The sequence below is a fragment of the Syngnathoides biaculeatus genome, chromosome 22 (genome assembly GCF_019802595.1).
Source record: "Syngnathoides biaculeatus isolate LvHL_M chromosome 22, ASM1980259v1, whole genome shotgun sequence".
NCBI lineage: Eukaryota > Metazoa > Chordata > Actinopteri > Syngnathiformes > Syngnathidae > Syngnathoides > Syngnathoides biaculeatus.
The window spans coordinates 7,176,780-7,196,443 of record NC_084661.1 but is presented as its reverse complement, the minus strand read 5'-3'; the positions used below and the strand labels follow the sequence as shown (position 1 = coordinate 7,196,443).

At 39.9% G+C, this 19,664-nt stretch overlaps 1 protein-coding gene across 2 annotated transcripts; it reads right to left on the bottom strand.

Annotated features, from left to right (window-relative positions):
* Positions 1–354: 354 nt before the first annotated feature.
* On the bottom strand, positions 355–19,320 carry LOC133495933 (arf-GAP with dual PH domain-containing protein 1). Of its 2 annotated transcripts, none has more exons than XM_061810998.1 (11): positions 19,045–19,320; positions 10,931–11,058; positions 9,057–9,148; positions 7,421–7,503; positions 3,987–4,099; positions 3,738–3,884; positions 2,832–2,936; positions 2,462–2,524; positions 1,821–1,892; positions 1,493–1,721; positions 355–1,073 (listed from the first exon to the last, which is right to left on the bottom strand). In XM_061810998.1, the coding sequence occupies exons 1-11, from the start codon at positions 19,199–19,201 to the stop codon at positions 1,045–1,047; spliced, it is 1,218 nt and encodes a 405-aa protein (XP_061666982.1). In that variant the 5' UTR covers positions 19,202–19,320; the 3' UTR covers positions 355–1,044. The 2 variants fall into 2 exon arrangements, with proteins under 2 accessions (XP_061666982.1, XP_061666983.1); XM_061810999.1 differs by having other exon boundaries at positions 356–1,073; positions 2,832–2,915; positions 19,045–19,319.
* Positions 19,321–19,664: the final 344 nt, after the last annotated feature.

The window sequence follows — 19,664 nt, the reverse complement described above, 5'->3', positions numbered from 1 at the left end:
ACGTGATATTGTGTTTAGACAATATTCTTTTAAAATAAATAAGTAAATGTTTAAATTAACTTTTCAATATACCCTAAGTAACGTTTCAGAGATCTGACCAACCAATCAGAGGATAGAAAACGCTGACGTCGTTGAGAGACACCAGGCTGACCCCGTGTGGCGAATTATAACTATGAATAGGAAATGTTATTCTGATTTAATATTCTCCCATTTATACAGAAAAAATGTAGCAGTTTCATTTTTAAACGAATGGACCTGAGAAAACGGCGCAGTCCCATAGATTGCAATGAAATTAGAGAATACCAACATGCACATAGAAGACAAACACAAAAGTTCATATGGACTGTGTTTTTATAATAAAACAACGAATTACTCTGATTAAATAATAAACATGTTGTTTTTTTTTTAAAAAAGAAATACAAGAGTTCCATCACATTACAATCTTTCAATGCAGCGGTTAAAGTTTCACATTGACAGTAAAAGTTCAAGAAAACAAACAAAGCCGACAGCTGTCATATACTGCACAAGCTTAAGAAAAACGTTTTAATGCATATTTGTGGTGAACAGTACTTTTCAGATATAGGTTTAACATGGTTACATTGTCTGTGGTTCAAACTCACTTAAAATGTACCCACATAAATGCACACACCCTACAGTCAATAAATTACCAATGCAATATGACTCAACCAGTGTAAGTATTACTTCGTAACATTAGCGTTCAATGAGTTTAAACCATTCACGAGACAAAAATCCAAGGAAAGGACAACATGTCTCATACAGGTTGGTGCAAAACTGAGGTCACTCACTCTTTTGGCCTCATGTCACCTACAGCACAGGAGCTTTTAGTCTCATGTTAGTTTTCTACATAACGGGTTCAGTGATATCAACCTTTCTACTGTGACTAATCATCTTTCTTCGTGGTGGTCTACACACACCTACAAATGTCCAACCCTTTTCCACCAAACCACAGTCCATGGTCTCCACCATTTCTGATCCGAATGAGACCGGCCTGACTCCAGGTTCAGTCTGGCTATTCTTAAGGCCTCAGGGTTTGTGTTTAAAATGAGCCTCCACTGCAAAAAAAAAAAAAAAAAGACATAAAACAAAAATAAAGAATAGTGTCAACATTTACACACAACAACAAATTATTAACGTGTGATCAATGTAAATACAAAATGCACTTCTGTGCTAAATTCAGTTAAAAAAGAACGTGTCGGTTAAGCAAATATTTAAAAAATAATAATGAAAAGAGACAGCATGGTGGAGCAGCTGGTAAAGCATTGGCCTCACAGTTCTGAGGACCTGGGTTCAATCCCAGCCCTCCCAGTGTGGAGTTTGACAGTACATTAAAAAAACACATTTTGGATGTGTCATAGATAGATGTGTGACAAGATGAAACATTTACATGTATCTGATAAAGCCAAATCGAATCGTTCAAAATAGTTCAAAAATTCAGCCTGTTCTCAAAAATGTCTTTCCAGTTTCAGCATACCTGCGTATTCCTGCGGCCTCATGGGTCGATTAATAACCCTCTGGAAGGCTGCGATCCAGTCTCGTTGCTCGGCCTCAGTCTCGCAGGCAAAAAGGAACTTCCTGTCCGGTGTGACAATGGTGATGCCGTGATTCCAGTGATAGCCCTGGATGGTTGGGGGCAAGCCAGGGAGAACGGTGTAACTGTTCTCTTTACTGCCGATGAACACTTCGCCACGAGCGTAGGCATCCTGGGAGAGAATACATGAGCATAGAAAATACAGTAAATGAAACAAGTGCCGTAGTCATTAGAAATCAAAAAGGTGGAGAGGGGGCATTTTTGATCATACCAGAGGGTCTTTAAAATACATCAGTCGTCTGTCGTCCATAGTGAACCACCTCTTCTTAAAGCCCTCTGTGTGCTGCACCAGCAAAAGGAAAAAAACAACATGAAAGTAATTTCTAATGAACATAATCCACATTTATTAAAGGACCCACGGAGGTCTTTACTCGATGTCAAAGTCTAAAAGGACACTATGCTTTAAATAGTCTTAATTTGACAATGCACAAAATACAGTATATGCTTTAAAATAGAGTAAATGTGTTTATTTTAGGGGTTGGAATATTTAATCCAGTACTTCCAAATCAAAGCACATATGGTCTATCATAAAAATCTCATGGCACACCCATCCATTCATTTTCTGAGCAGCTTATCCTCACAAGGGTCATGGGAGTGCTGGAAGCTATTCCAGCTATCTTCACGCAGGGGGCGGGCTACACCCTGAACTGGTTGCCAGGCAATCACAGGACATAAAGAAACAAACAACCATTTGCACTCACAATCACACCTAAGGGCGATTTAGAGTATTTTAGGGATGGGGAAAAAACAGCACAGCACGTATGTTGACAACCAATCATTCATGCTCCCATTTATGGACAATTTACAGCCTTCGCTTGGGCCAAGTATAACAGATGGTACCACAACACAAACCTTTGGACCAGTTTTCTCCATGAAGCCTTCCTTCATGAAATTTCGGGTCAATTTTGGCACCAGCTGTAAAGCAACAAAACTAAAGTGAAAAAGATGCTTACATCAAATATTAAACATGTTCCCCATGGTGTGCCAACAATTTTCACTAAAACAAAAAGAAAATCCCCAAAACATTTCTAGACTAATATATGCTGATGCAATGTAAATAATGAAAATGAAATATTAAAATCTATTTTTGAGAAGAATGACTAAAATGTAAACTCCTGCAAAATGCGCTGTCAACAGTCTAAAAAAATAAAAGCAACAACATGTTGATGAAACAAAAAGGCAGTGAAACAATTCAGTGTCAAATGAAGTCATCCAGCCTCACCTCCTCATTACTCGCTCCAGGGAAGGCCACTTGCAGGTAGTGGAACCTGGCTGCCCTGATTGCATTGAACCAATCGACCATCTCCTGGTAGACAACATCAGACATCTGAAGTTAAACAAAACCTTGCTTTTCAATGTTGATGGGGAGGATGTGAAAAAATGTGGATCATGTCGTCAAGTGCAATTTGGTTATGAGGATGCTGCAACACGGGATCGATACCGCTCAAGAAGGCTGAATGAACTCAATGAACTATATGTTACACTTCTTGGCCAGCAGAGGGAACAGCTCTCTAAAAGAGACTGGGATGTGTCTGCCTCTTTCTTTGCCGTGATCTTCTCAGTTTTAATTAACTCTTTCACCATTTGAGTCATGAGCTGCAGAAATGGAATGATATGATGCACAGCACAAGGTAATCCCCCAGAGACACGAGGATGCCCACATAGATTTATGAATTGCCATGTTGCATCAATTTAATATGCAATGTTTAAGGAGCTGGTCTTTGTTGTTTTTTTTTAACCTGAGTAATTATTTTAAAAGTCTGCATATCATTTGAAGGTGCAAACAAGGCCATATTCACCCTGGTGCTATGTGACCCGTTATACTGAAACAACTTCTCCTTATGAAAAGGGGAGATGTAATTCTGTGTGGTGTTATCGTTTTCAAATTTTCTCTTTTGGACTCTGGAAGTTCAATAGGCAACCAGATGGCAAAAAAATCAGAGGATCTGAAAAAAAAAAAAAAAAGGATTGTTGCTGTGCAATCTATGGCACGAAAGATAAAATATTTCCCAAAATGCGAGGGGTATACTCACTTTCATGAGATAGTACATCCAGCTACAGTATGTATAAATGTGTAAAGTTCTTCATGATCTGTGTATTTACTGCAGTGTGTATTATGTTAACACACCTTGGCATCACTATGGTAGACAAAGATGTTTCTTGTGCTGTTGTCTTTCAGGTAGGTTATCTGCAGGCCACAGGGGTTGCCAATCTTGGCCGGTTGGAAGGTGGCATTAAGGGTTTCGATTTTCATAATTGCCTTGGGATCCCTGGCCTTCCATTTAGACAACATAAACAGAATACTGTAAACAGTTCTGACCTTTTTTTAACAACAAAGCAAGCGTGCATTTGGTATTAAAAGCAGAATATTGCTCACATCTTGCTTGTTAAAGTATTTCAGGGCCCCCTCCCTCTCGGACAGGACAAACTTTCGGCTGAGAAACTGACCGTTGTCTCGTCCTCGTTTCCATAGAAACCCCTCACGGTACCCTGGATGGTGGAAGATGAATGTGTTTGAGCAAGGCGAGACGGAAGAACATTTTAACAGCGGCAGTGACATCTTGTGCCCAAGAGAGACGGGCAGAATTTGGATGCAAGCGCAGGACACATATTGTCTCTCTGCCAGATTGTTTCCTTGTTATTAATATTCTGTTCTATTTAAAGTACACATGCTTCCTCTTTACTTTATTTTGGCCAAAGGCCCAGCCATTTTCTTGTGTTACTCTTCTATTTCTGTCAGGCAATGTTTTCTCATCTTTATCTATTTCTGTGTCTTGAATTGGAGGAGAACGCCTCTTCATAAGTAACTGCTGCAAAAATAAGCGACTCAACACAGCTGGTTGCTGTTTGTTTTAATCCTATGGTGATACAAATAACTGCATATAAAATACTAAAAACTCCATAACTTTGATTTAATGACATGGAAGATGTTTTTCCCCTCCTTCTTAAATTTAATACATAAAAATGTAATATATATGGGAGCACAAACACGTTTACCTCAAGTGAACTCGAAAGCACAATTAAAAAGAAGCTGTATGTCCCCATAAACAAGTGTAGTTTACGTCTTCTCCCAGCTTGAAGAGTTCTGAGTTATTCTTCTCATTAGATTGAATATATCTTTATTAATTGTGTGACAGCCAATGCAAAACTAAACTGGAATGTGTTATGCATGGTAATGACTCTTCTGTTTATTATCATGAGTTTAATATTTGTGCAAGGAAATATCTCCCCTGTTTTCATCTGAATTTGGAGGGGAACTGTTGCCTTGGGGTGCTTTAAAAAAAGCCATTGCTATGAAGGGCACAGAAACTGCGGTTTGACTACCCACTATGGGTTTATCACTTTGAGCCATTCCCGTCCATTAGCAATCCTCTGCAAATGCAGGACATCAGACATCAGACAGTCATTTGAGCCACTGTTAGTAATAAAATATTGAGTAGTACAGCTTTAATTACATTCAGTGTTAGTATCAAAATCCATGCAGGTACAATCTGTTACAGTATGGTAATTGCATGTCTTATGTCCTTTCACCCTGCTGCTCCAATTTCCATTCTCCTTTTCCCTAGCAATTGGCTGTCTTGCCTTTGTCTCCTTGTCCTGAGCACCAATTTTGCCAGGTGTGTGCTGCTGTGCCTGTGTGGGTGGACGGGCTGCAGTCTGTTCCACACGTGTGTGCGTTGAGCCTTTGTGCCTGTGACTTTGTGACATGAAACATTCACCTCCGCTGGCATCGCCTCTTTAATAAATTGGCTTCATTATCCCCACCCATGACTCCTTCCCAGTACACTCTTCTCTACTTTCCTCCTCTGCATTTACAATCAATGCTGACATCGGCCTACCACTGAGGCCAGGTTACTGCCAACAGACTATCTCAATCAATCTTCAACCCACCCCAAACCACCCGCACTCCTCAACCTCCTCTACGCACACACCCACGTACGCCATCACACACCCACACAAAACCACACACAAGAACAGACAGAGAGATGCACCTTGGCTGTAATGAAAAGAGCTTGATAGACTGACTCATATTACTCTGGACTCTGCATATACAGTACTGTAATGTAGTTTTGGTTTGTGTGTGTGTGTGCACGCGCAGATGGTTTTCCACTATAACAAAAGATGAATGAGGTCACTGCAGGCCAATGAGAAAGCAGGTGCATGCATAGATATTACCCCCCCCCCAACACACAACCACACACACGACTACCCTGATATTTCTGGTTGTACTAACATACATGACAGGGGGAAAAGTACAAAAATCTCAGTATGGTACGAGTTAGTACTCTACTAACTACTACTGTACTCTAATAGAGACCTTGCCCCCATAAGTCATCGTTTCCATCATCCAATTGATTAAAACATCCATACATCATTTTTTTTAGCCGTTTATCCTAACAAGGGTTGCGGAAGTGCTGAAGCCAACCCAGCTGTCAACGGGGAGGAGGCAGGGTACACCCTGAACTGGTTGCCAGCCAATCGCAGGGCACATAGAGACAAACAGCCGCACTCACAATCACACCTAGGGGCAATTTATCCATCCATCCATTTTCTTAGCCGCTTATCCTCACGAGGGTTGCGGGAGTGCTGGAGTCTATCCCAGCTGTCAACGGGCAGGAGGCAGGGTACACCCTGAAATGGTTGCCAGCCAATCGCAGGTCACAAAGAGACAAACAGCCGCACTCAAAATCACACCTTGTCATGGGCAAGGCCTGGCCACTGCCGTGGGCAGCGCTTCCTGTGAGGGGCGTGGTCAGGCCGCTGCTCTGGGCGGTGCCACATCTGACAGCTGTCACAGCTGTGTTGCATTTTGGACACTAATGGACCACGTACTTAAGTGGTAAATGTGTCATCGGGATTTGCCAGTTTGTTGCGCATGCTTCACTGCATTCTGGGATACTCCGCTACTGTGCGTACGTTAGTGCAGAGCCATCCTTTGTCACAGCGAGTCTGTGCCCTTTTAGTTTGACCACATCTTGTCATGTTTCTTGGTTTGCCTCATAGTCATTAGACCTTGTTTCACATTTTTTGGATCCTGCCTAGCCTAGCATTTTTTCGTGCCTTTGCCCTATTGGACTGCTTAAACTGTGTATGAACTTAGTTGGGAATAAAACCACTCTGAACATTATGCGTTTGCCAGGGAGTCCTGCATTTGGGTCCGCCCCCATGCCGCTGGTTCATGATACATATAGGGACAATTTAGAGTGTCCAATTAATGTCGCATGTTTTTGGGAAGTGGGAGGAAACTGGACTACCCGGAGAAAACCCACGCAGGCATGGGGAGAAAATGCAAACTCCACACAGGCAGGGCCGGGATTGATCCCAGGTCCACAGAAATGTGAGGCCAACGCTTTCCAGCTGGCCGACCATGCCGCTTTGATTAAAACAATAATAATAAATAAAAAAGCATTGTGAAGAGCTGGATAGAATATTTTAGAGTGGCTTTAGGGGGAAACACAACCTAGTCATGTTTGAAAAATAATAAGAACCAAACAAATAATATACAGTAGAATAGTAGTTGTTTTCTGTTGATTACGATATATGATAATTTATGAGCTTTAAACTGAGTTGTAACCATAACTATTTATTTTTAAAAATAGAGGAAAATATAAAATTTAATATTCCCATAAAGACATTTCTGCATATACAAAAAAATTCCCTGGTAAGCAACCATAATAGACAACTGGCACTCTCTTCTTTTGTGGAAATAAACACAGTGGCTACTATCTAAAGAAACTGTTTTTCCATGTTAGTATTTCGTTCCTACTGCAATGTGTCAGGATGGAAAAGCCAAAGAGATTCTTAACATACCTGCAGTGTAAGCTTCTTGCTTCTCTATGAACTCAAATTCATTTCTCTCATACTTGGCCCTGATCCACTGCTCTCTTAGCATCCTGGAAACACAATAGCATCCCTAGTGGTTACAGTTTGCAAATAATGGTGAGGTGCCAAGGAGGCAGATCAAAGTGGTAAAGGAGTCAACCATCCCAAGGATGCCAACAGACCCCCCGTCAAAAAAAATTACAGTCATGTTCGGTTAATGTGCACTAGCCGGCAACTTCATTGGACCGAGCGTCAGAATTTAATGAGATCCTATACAGGGAACAAAATTGTAGAAACAATAAAAGATAAATGAATACATAAAATAACACACCACTGTAAATTACAACCACATATTTCCATGGAACATGTCTTTTTTAGATCGCTGGTAGAACTTTTGATGCAGGTATCAGATCTAGTCGGCTTGCACAAAAAGGTATTTTATTGATTATTATTACTTTAAGGTCATCCTTAACATAAATCACATTCGCAGGCCCACATAGTGACAAATGTGAGCAAAATGTATGGAAATCCGTAGAAATCCAGTATTCCGCAAATGCTGTATTTTTACATCATCTGCAAATTTGAATGTTTAAAGATTACATTTTTTGAACCTATCCTCTGTGATCCACAAATCTGTCGGAATTGAGTCATTTATGTAATGTGCTTTTATGATTGTGTATCGCACATGATAGACGCATAATGTTGGTGATTTATAGTCTTCGTCTATATTTTTGTTTGCCGCGATCCTGTAGCAGCTATATGAAATTACAACCCCCTTTTGTGGGGGGCACCAATTACATCTTGATGGATTCTCTCTACCTTGCAAAAAGCAAAGTCTCACTGTATTCATGCAACCTCTCTAATGTGAAGTTCCATATGCGGTCATGCAGCTAAAAGTAATGTCAAAAAACACCTTTTAGTAGTCTAATCACCACTATTTTAAGACAAAAAAAAAAGTTTTCTTATCTATCCAGGCTCAATACAATGGCGGCCTTAAACATTTTTGCTATTCTATTCCATGTTCTTGTTTCTTGCCCTTAATTAACTTGAATAATGGAAAAGCCCAAAGCCTTGTCCCAGTCATTAAAGCAAACAGCACTTAGCATGACAATGCGAATTCCAACATAAGCAAAAGGAACCACTTGCATCTTTGTGCAAGTTTATCCCCAATTTAAGCCCCTTGATATGTTAAATCTTTCTTCAACTTTAATTTGCCGGACATCAGGTGAGTTTTATGTTTAAAAAAAAAATAAATAACCACAACGCTATTAAAAACTAAACAGCTGACAATTAATGTGGGTACACCCCTCACTGAAAATCCTTACATATTTTGGTTTTAATCCCCTGATTTTTTTTCAGTGTGTATACTTTTTATAATTAGTTGATAGACACTGCAGTTTGTGAAGTGGTGTGAAACCGTATCTCAAGATCCTCAGTACTTACCTCAGTACTTAAACTGTGGAAGTGCCTTAGTAGGAAGGATGTAGTTGGCCACATGCAAGGATCAACCCAACAAAAGTGTATAATTTTATAAGTAATATGAAGACAGATTCCTGTATAACATTCATATGAACCTCTTATTGTTTTATATTTCATTAATATGCAGTATATACAGTGTACTTACTTGCAATCGGTATGCGTAGGTCTGTAGTAGAAAGCGGGAACATTTTGCTCATACTTGGCCTTAGCTACATTGTTTCCCAAATCAGCCAGAAGCTGAAAGACAGAAACAAAGTACTCAGATGAAGTCGTGCCTTTATGCCATAATTTACATGAACTTAAGTGTTCCATGTGCTTAGCAGCAGAGAAATATAATAGTATAATCAATTTTTTTTTCTATATTGCTCGTCTTTATTGGGGTTGCATGCAACTGGAGACTATCCCCACTGACTTTAGGGAGAGGCAGGGTCCAGCCTGAGCAGGTAATATTGCATTATAAGATACTGTTTGCATATAATAATCCTTTACTGAGGAATCCTACTAAATAATGAATGGCAATGATTGCTGAAGGTCTGCTGGTATTGACACATCGCCGATATCATTCCACCAGCCCCCTCACCCGCCGGCCTTTTTCTTTTTTTTGCGACAGCTGGCCCAAAATGAACCATTGAATATGATTAGTTATCAGGGTCAGACATTAATTAAAATTACTACCAAGTAAACTTTATACTTGGGGTACAGACTCAGATCACATTTATTAAAAAAAAACATACTTTGATACCTCTCTGACAGTGTCAATGTGTAAAAAAAAAAATATGCGACCCTTGTGAGGATAAGCAGTGAGGATCAGAAAATGGATGGATGGATGGATGGATATATAGTTTATTTTATTTATACTATCACATTGTGTACATATGTTTTGCTCAACAATTTCTAAAACAGTATGCAGTATTTTGAATATTATGTCTCCCCTATGTAAACATATAATTCCCAATGATGGAAATGGTTGTTTGTCAGTGATTTCAGGTATTTGTAGTTCTACATCTCCTTATGTACACCATTTATAGGTAAACTACGGCCCGTGGGCCACTTTATGCACAATCTGTTCTTTAATCCAACCCAGAAAGCACTGACACTGTAACATATTCTGCAATAATTAAATTGTTTTTTCCTCTACAATTGATTGATTAAAATATCTGTGTTCATATTTTGTGTATGTGTTTGTTGTATTCATTATTTATTTAATAATTCATTGGTTGACAAAGAATCTAAGTAAAATGCATACATTAAAAGTAAAGTTGTTTTTTTTTCTGGAGACGTGAACAATTTTACACAAGAATTCGAACATGAAATGATGTGCCCCAATGAGCTGAGCACAAATGCTTGCACATGCCTCATGTGTGTGCTGTTTTATATTCCCTAAACTTGTGCAAATAAATAATAAATAAAAGAACATTTAATAATAATAATAATAATAATATAGAATAATGAAATAATAATAACAATAAATGAAATAAAAAAGGAAAAAATGTTAGGTTCAGTGCTCCTAAAACTTCAAAGATGACATCACTATATTATTTAGCTATCCCGCTTTTAACGCCAGTCCCTATTAAATTCCATTAACAGCCATCTCACATCTCAACCTCCTCTAAATGACTCACATTATTAGCACATTTTCCCTGAATGATTTACTCGACAGATTGTGGAGCTCTTATTGGGATGACCTCTCATACGTATCCCTAACAACCAGCTTTATCTTTTATACAGTACTGTATTCATTATGCTTTCACATCCAATTTTTTTGGCTTCTTAACTACAGTATGCTGACTTTAAAGGGGACATATTGTCTTCATATAGTCGATTCTCTTGCGTGCCTGCTCACCTATCATGTGTGAAATTAAAAATCTTTGCCTATTTCTGAACATGTGTCCGTGAGCAGATTGTCATCAGTTACTTTCTGTCATGTCTGCTTTAAATTTCCATTGGATATTGCAAGCTAGCTTGTCACGTGTACACTTTCAGCTGCCCTTCATGTTTCCTACCGCATAAGATCCTCACCTCCACATCACTTGCATCCCACGTGTCCTGAATCGACTTGACCCTGCTGATGTGCGGGATGCTGCGATGAAGGAGCGAGCAGGCCTGGCAAACAAACACACCCAGTGTCAGTGATGCCCAGTCCGGCTCTACAGGCAGGAGACAAGAGGAGGGAGGGGATCATGGTGGGGGGTGGGTGGATAGGAAAGGTTGCAGGAAGTAAACAACAAGGGAGATTGAAGACCGGTGAGTTTGGGGTGAAGAGGGGAAATGAAAATGGGAGGAGAAAAGAGGAATGGGTGAGATGCTGTTAGGGCAGCAATAAGATTTCAGGGAACACGTGAATTTAAAGCACAAATGGTTCTTTGAGCATGGTAAAATGTAATTTTCAGGAAACAGATCATCTGAAATTAGATAAACACAAACAGACACTGGTAGTTTCATCACAAGACCTCTGATTTTAAATACACTTCTATAGCTTCATCTCATACATTCATGAAGGATTGGTATAGTAATTGATTATCTAATAATTGATTATTAGGATTTGTGTGTAGAATTTATTCTTCATGATGCAACAGAGGCAGTGCACCACTTGTGTGGCTGTGTTTTTAATCCATATGTTGACATATCTTTATTTAACATAATATACTCGTTTCTGGAATCCACAACATCAGAACTACCAAGAAGATGTGATAACCACAAGCTCACCGTGCTGCTTGTATTGAATTACATTGAATCAATATTTTATATTGAGATTTGCACGGTTTGTAAGGTAACAGATGATTCCTGTTTTTATTTACATTTCTACGGTGACAATGTTACCCAAATTTGTACGTGCAGTTGGTCATAAATTGATTGAATGCGTCTTTGTTTTTATTTTACTGTAGACCCTTTTAGACGTTTAATTTTGAGCTGAGTATCGCAGGTAATTGTTTGATTTTCCATTTCATTCAACTTGTGAAAAACATAGTTGTAAGTGTCAAAACAGAAGAAAAAAATACATTTTGGATTTAGTGGCGTTAAAACTCAAAATAAAAACAGAACAGATAAATAGTTCAACTTGTGTGGCCCAAAAATAATGAAATCACTGAAGTACAATACTTTCAAATTCACTCATTCAAACAGCAATGAATACATCTGTTGTGCTGATGTAGACTTTGAGTACAGCTTTCTATGCCTCATAAGCAGTCAGCGGGTGGTTTTCAGAGACAAAGATGACACAGCAACAGAATCTACAGAAGCGTCTGTGGGTGTTGAGGAAAAGTACACTCAGACCCTGGATCACAGCGTCTTTGATTCTTCCCACGTCAACAAAGCTTGCTATTAGAGATGTAATGCACGACAAAATGTGGTAGGATAAGATATAGACACACTGCACTTGTGAATGCAAATGTACACTTAGAAGCCACAACAATGGGTGCAGTGCACCAGCACAATCTAATAGGATGCAACACGAGAGCCGTATAAAATGTGAAGCTTTTGCACTACTAGAAAAGCGTAGTCATAGACAACTGTCCACAATGTATGCCACTGCTGTTAGTTCAAAGGAGATTTATTTTCATAACTTAAAACAGTCCTCAGGTGTCTTGGTAAAAAGTCTGTGGCCTCACTCCATCAAAATACGTACTCCAAGGATGAGGAGTTACAGTACACCTGATATCCATTAGTTACACTGTGGTTGAAATTAATGCATGATAGAGCGAGGCCATGCAACGAAACAAGCGGCTACTTGGTGTTGGCAATTTGGAGAGTCTCACTCTATATAATGACTTTTACAACTATGTTTTTAAAATAACAAATTCTGGCAACGTTTTTGGGTGTTACCGCAAACTTCTCGAGAGGTCTCGAGACTCCCTTCAAAACAAGAGATTTTCACCTTTCTACATCTACTGCAAATTGGCAAAATCCAGAATACTCTCTCGTGTATTTTCAGAAGTAGGTAAATATCAACATGGCTGCTTTAGTTCATACTTGATGGCAAGACCCAATAATTTGTATACCGACAGAGTGACTTTGTCATGTCCACTAAGATGTTATTGACCATAAAAGCAAGAGCATCTTATCTTTTTTTGTTGTTGTTGCACTGTACATTGAAATATACTTTAATGACAAAGATAAATTTAACTTGGTTTGAAAGCAAACACTCTTGTCATGTATACAGTGGTACCATGATTTACGGGTTTTACATATCCCTCATTAACATTTGAAAAAGTCGTAACGTTCAGTTTGAATTTTTGTTCCATTTGTTTGGGCAAGACAGTGAAAAGATCAATCAAAAATAGTGAGGATTTTGGGAACCAAGAATTTTTTTTTAAAAACTGCCGGAATGGACAGTGTTGGGGGTTATGTGCATGATGACCGCAAAGCGAAGGGTGGGGTCTTGCCGAAAATTGTTCTTGTGGCTTTCAGCTTTTGGCCAAACCTTCAGAAATTATAGGTTAGAAAACCAGTTTATCCCTTGACATTTTCTTTCTTTTAAAAAAAAAAATACAGTCTTACAGTATAGCTATTTTTCACGCAACATATAACTGGATATTTTTTTAGGGCACTAAAAGGGATCAATTGCATTTCAATTCATTTAATTGGCGAATATTGTTTTGACATCCAGTAAGAGTACTGTATAATCTAATTTACTCATCCAGAACTGTATTATACATTTACAATGTTATTGTTAGTATCAGTACCTTTGAAATTTCACAGGAAATCATCTTCTTTATTCATAAAAGCCAGGTAATAATGCTCATTACTATCACTCACAGGTATAAACTACAATTTACTTTAGATTGGATGGGCATAGCGGAATGTAAAGTAAATGATGCAGTTCTCTGAGCTGTAGCTGGTTTGTTTTGTTTTGTTTTGTTTGTTGGTCAGGAGGATAGTCTCCCTTGCACCGCATCAAGATTATATGCAAATGAACCCGATATCAAAGTGATGCCTTCTCCCTTGTGACATTGCGCTCCCTTTCCCAGCATGCCAAACATGAACGGAGTGCGAGTAGGAAACGTGGAAAAAACATATCATCTACATCTTGCTTAACACCTGGCTGCTCACAGACATTCGGAACACCTGTTACCAAGGTAACGCGCTGTTATACGTTTTATGTCACTCATCTGTCTGCATGCTGCCAGTATGGGTTGAATGCGCTTCTTTATGCGCCCATCCATCCATCCATCCATCCATTTTTCCCAGGTACTGCTTGTCCTCATTAAAGTTGTGGGTGAACTGGAGCTTCTCCCAGCTGACTTTGGGCAAGCAGCGGAGAATGCCCTGGAGTGATCGCCAGCCAATCACAGGCCACATATAGACAGAAATCCAAGCCAGCACAAAGACAACAAGATCTGGACCCCAAACTTTGCAATGACCCCACTGCGGTCACTTCTCTATGCATATTTCATCAAAAGTAGCTGTTGTATTTCTCCTATACGCTCAAGTTTCTTCCTAATCTGCAAGCATTCATACTGAATGTACACAAAATAAAGCAAACGCTAATATGAAAATCCCAGATCCCAATGAAGAAAATATTCCAGTTCGTGACAGTGTAAGACATTGTGAAAAAAATGTTACATGATTGGATTTAGAATCAAATTTATAATCATTGTTAAAAAATGCTGAATTGTAAATTTGACCTACGATACTGCTTCGGGGAAATGGAATAGTTTTTAAGGAGCGACACTGAGAAGCCACTACATACATTATCTAATACATCTCACACGCTTGCCAGCTGCCATCTCTCACGGGCTCTTGGTCCACACACACACACCACACACACACACACACACACACACACACGTGTGTGACGCTCAAGGGACTCAAATGAGAGCTAAATGTGAGTGACTAAAAGGGGGAAGAGGGAGGCAAAGATGTTTTACTATTCAAGAAAAAGTGAGCTACCACGCTTCCCTTGCGACTCTGGCATCTCTTTCATTCATTTTTCAAAGTTCAATCACAATTGAAAAAGAAACAGTCATGTTTTTAAATAAGTCCTATTTCACTATTTTGAACACTGACAAAATATAGAGCAAAGTATAGACTGAGTCACCCATTCAGGCGTGATGTCATCGTCGCCTGACTCAGTTAAATGTCTCTCTGACTAAACTGCATACACAGGATACACATCCAGATCACTCTTCTCAACATGCACCGCCACCTTTTTTTTTTTTTTAACAACTGTATAGACAGAGGAAGAGGAAACAAGAGGTACAGAGGGTGGGGCTTTGATGGCACAAGAAGTGGTGATAGGGGGAGTGCTTTGTGGTTTGAAAGCACCTCGCTGCATCCGTACAAAGTAGTTTCTACATGCCACGATCAAAGTGGATGATTGTTAGGATGATACAGCAGTCGGCCACATTAATCATCAGCTTGATGTCGTCACATAATCCTGTCATTAATCTTCATCGCAACATCGCCTTTTATTTTGAGATTCAGGTTAAATTTCTTCTTGTCCTTTATGACTGAAAGCACAATAATCAGCATTCACTAACAGGGTTTGAAATGGACTATTAGGCAACAAGTCCATGTAGCTGTGTCATTGTGGCCCAGAGTGAGTTGCCCCTCAGCATTGTAACCTGCCGCAATGCTTTTTGCATATAAGTTAGTTCCAAACCCAAATACATTCCTTGATGGGGTGGGGGGTGCCAGTCCAATTACGTTCATCAACCGAGATGGACTGAGCGAAGACAGCAAAGTGGCAAGTGGGAGTGGTTGTGGCACAGCTGGAATTCACCCACATTAGGCAGCTACGCGGGTGGTAACGTCAGGTCCATTTAATTAGGCGACAGTAGCTTATCCTCGTGAGGATAAGCAGCTCAGAAAATGAATGGAAGGATGGATGCTTTTAATCATGTAAAGCACATTGAGTTATCTTGTGTATAAAATGTCATGTCATGTCATTGTCCAAGCCACTTATCCTCACAAGGGTTGCAGGAAAGCTGGAGCCTATCCCAGCTAGCATCAGGCAAAAGGCGGCCTTGACCCTGAACTGGTCGCCAGTCAGTCGCAGGGCAGATATCGACACCATCACTGAGTGGGAATAGATTCCATGTTGCCCGCACCAAAGGCAGAGGTGTGTACTACACCATCAGTGACTGCTTGTATGAAATGTGCTATACAAATAATGTTTTTTTTGCTTTGCTGGTAACATTTTAGGGTAACTTTTGATTGTAACCAAACAACTAAATTAATCTTACAAACATTGTATTTTTGCCACAATATAGATAACAGCTAGTATAATCATTCATGACAAACTGTCACTGCACTGAGAGTATGAATTATCTTGGATGTGAACATTTTGGTCAAAAGCCGTATCGCATTAAAAGTACATGAACATACATCTAGCAGGCCTCTCTTGTCCTGAGGACCGGTGACTATGAACATACATTTTTTCCCCCATTTTCTTCTTATAATACAGTCACCGTGATTCACTCGTGTTGTCATTCCCACGGTAATGAGTGTTTTCAGTTGCATTTGACTTGACCAGATAAAGCCCATTGATCTTTAAGAAAAAAATGGAGGCAATTGTATCGGAATACAAGATCTTATTGAAGTAGTCTGATACAAGATAGTGCAATCGTGAAAGAGCAAATTTGTCTTGCAGTCTGATTCGCGCACTACGGGCCGCCTCTCAGGCCATCAGTCACAGTACTACGTCAAAAGACACGGACAAATTATATAAATACTTCAAGATATAAATAAATTAGCTTTTACATTCAGATATACTGTGCCCAACGGGAATGCGGAGCAAATTATAAACAGCAGAACCAGCGTTGACGTTTTTTTCTAGGCTCATCAACTCCTGTGATTCACCTAAAAGCAGGTCCCGAGGGCACACCGCAAAGGTGGAACCTTGATCTATTGGTCGGATCGGCGGGTTATGACATCAAAATCGATTAGCCGATACGCAAAAAAAATGCCAGTCATCTGCCGACCCCATCAAGCCGATCAAATCGTGTAAAGTCGACTCATTACTAATGTATCCCTCCGAATAGCATCATCACATTACCATAATTTTGCAGACTTCTGTTCTCTTCTGTTGTCAGTATTTCTACATCAGTAAAAATTTTGTATCTCTTAATGACTGTTGTGGCGGCACGGTGGGTCAGCTGATAAAGCGTTGGCCGCACAGTTCTGAGGTCTTGGGTTCAATCCCGGACCCGTCTGTGTGGAGTTTGCATGCTCTCCCCGTGCCTGAGGGGGTTTTCTCCGGGCACTTCGGTTTCCTCCCATATCCCCAAAACATGCTACATTAATTGGACACTCTAAATTGCCTCTAGGTGTGATTGTGAATGTGACTTTTGTCTTGTCTCTATGTGCCCTGCGATTGGCTGGCAACCAGTCCATGGTGTACCCTGCATCTTGCCCATTGACAGCTGGGATAGGCTCCAGCAGTCCCCGTGACCTTCGTGAGGATAACTGGCAAAGAAAATGGATGGATGGATGGATGGACAATGACTGTTGTATCGACATATACAGTATATAGTGTGTATCTGTTGTTGGTGTCTGTAGTACAAGAGTGACACTAACTACCACCTTTGAATTTCTGCTGTTTTTTTTTTTACCATACTTGGCAAACAAAGATCATTCTAATTCTAAATTCTGTTAAACATTGTGAAACCAAAGCCACTATCATGTGAAAATATTTTGTTTTGCCAAAGGTATCTATGAACAGATTGTGCAAGTGTCCCTAATCTTGTGGTCTGGTTCTACAAAGCTCTCCTGTTTGAGTTTCCACAGCTTTTGTATCCAAATCTGCAAGAGCGAGTCTGGCTCCAAGGATGCTCTGCTGCAGCCAGTTCTCAGAGGAACCATAGCAGGCATCTTGGGCGGGCTCGGATCCAAGTACTGGGCATTCGGCCCATCCTGGAACCTTAGTCGCCGCTTTGGCGTAATACAATTTCAGAGGGAACAGTGGCAGAGGGATACAAGGCAAAAAACATTGGGTAAAGGGGCTGTATAAAAAGGGTGGAGAACCTTCGACATTGAGCCCAATGAGCTACTTTGTGCAGTGGGTTGAAAATATGCCATCACACGGTCCAACAAGACACTCCCAGTTGTGTACTTTGTGTTTTTCATTTGATTTATTGACAGTAATATCTAATTTATCAGGCGAGTTAGGGTCTGGACCACCGCTAAAGTAAGGTAAAATCCTTAAAATATTGACCACGTTTTTTTTTTTTATGTAAAGCTATATGAACCACCTCAGACTCCTATTAATCTTCCTCACGCCCCTAATAACATTTACACAAAGCCTTATAAACAGTTCTTATCGTCTTAAACACCTTTTTAGGTTTTAAACACACAGTAATGCATAGATGCCCTGTACATTGTCTTATTTATTCCCTGTTAGATACATTTAAATGATTTATTTGTTTTTGTTCATTTAATATTTTACCACACACAAAAAAATAGAGCTTGCACGTAATATCCTGCGATGAAGCAAATTATGCATAATATGACTATGGGGAAAAATATGCGGACAATTTAATCTCCAATAGGGGAAATACAATTTAGGGAACAATGGGCATTTATAGCCTGGAAGTTGTTTTAACACACATATTTACTGTAATTATGACATTTGACCTTACAAATGGTTTGTAATTAACAGTTTAATATAGTCGCATAAGAACATAAACAAAAGGTATGCTCAGTTGCCGCAGCACTTACTGACTTAATTCTCTTTTGTTTGTTTTTTAATTGTTTACAGTAAATCCTAGAAGTGTTTTTCAACCAAATATTTACTGTGATTACGAGTAATACGGCGTAGATAAGTGTATGACTAAAGTAGATTGTAATTTAGGTACAAATTACATTTCATCGCGTCATCAACCAAACAACCATCTGTACTAGTCCCGAGTGCAAAATGAATGAGACGAGCAAGATCTAATGTTGCTTGCAATACAGCACGATGCCATCATCTCACTATGGACACAGGAACAAAGCGGCTTTATGAGGAGACAGTTTATGTCTTGTCTGCACATACTGACCCACCATAACAACACACACTGATTTATATGTTTATGGGAGGTTCTTCGCTTCAAACTCCTATAGTTCTTTTGCACTTGATCCTAAAAATCAGACAGTAAGTCCATTCATTGTGCCAGGAAGTGCATCTTTGCACCGTAAAGGCGACTTTCCCCTACCTGGATTGCCGCAGTCCGCACACGCCTCGTTGTCCGTTCGCGCCAGCATGTCTTGCAGGAGCCGGTTGGTACCCTCCGGTTCCATGGTTAAGTCAGCTTCTGCCAGCTCCACACAAGCACATTCGCCGACTGGAGGCAACGAGACAGGGCAGACCATCACCTGTCTGTTCGACGGATGCTCTCTCTCTTTCTTTCTCTATCCGCGATGGTGTGTGCGTGTGTGTGTGTGTGTGCGTGTGTGTGTGTGTGTGTGTGTGTGGTGTGTGTGTGTGTGTGTGTGTGCGTGTGTGTGTGTGTGTGTGTGTTTCTCCGCCCTCTCGTGTGACGGCTTCTTGACTGGTTGTGCCTCTCAGGCCCTCCATTCACTGAGACACCCAGTGGTGATGTGCGTCATTAAAATCAACCAGAACAAAATCAGCGCCACTAATTGGCCATTTAGGTTAACCTGTACAATTTCATGAAGTCCAGGAGAAAACCTAAACCAAACAGAGGTAGTAGTAGTCATCGTAATATTAGTAGTATTAGTAGCAGCAGTAATATTTTTTTAAATACACACAAAAAGGGCTTCACATACGGTAGTTATAAAACACAGTTGTACGAATACAATACAGAATCACAAC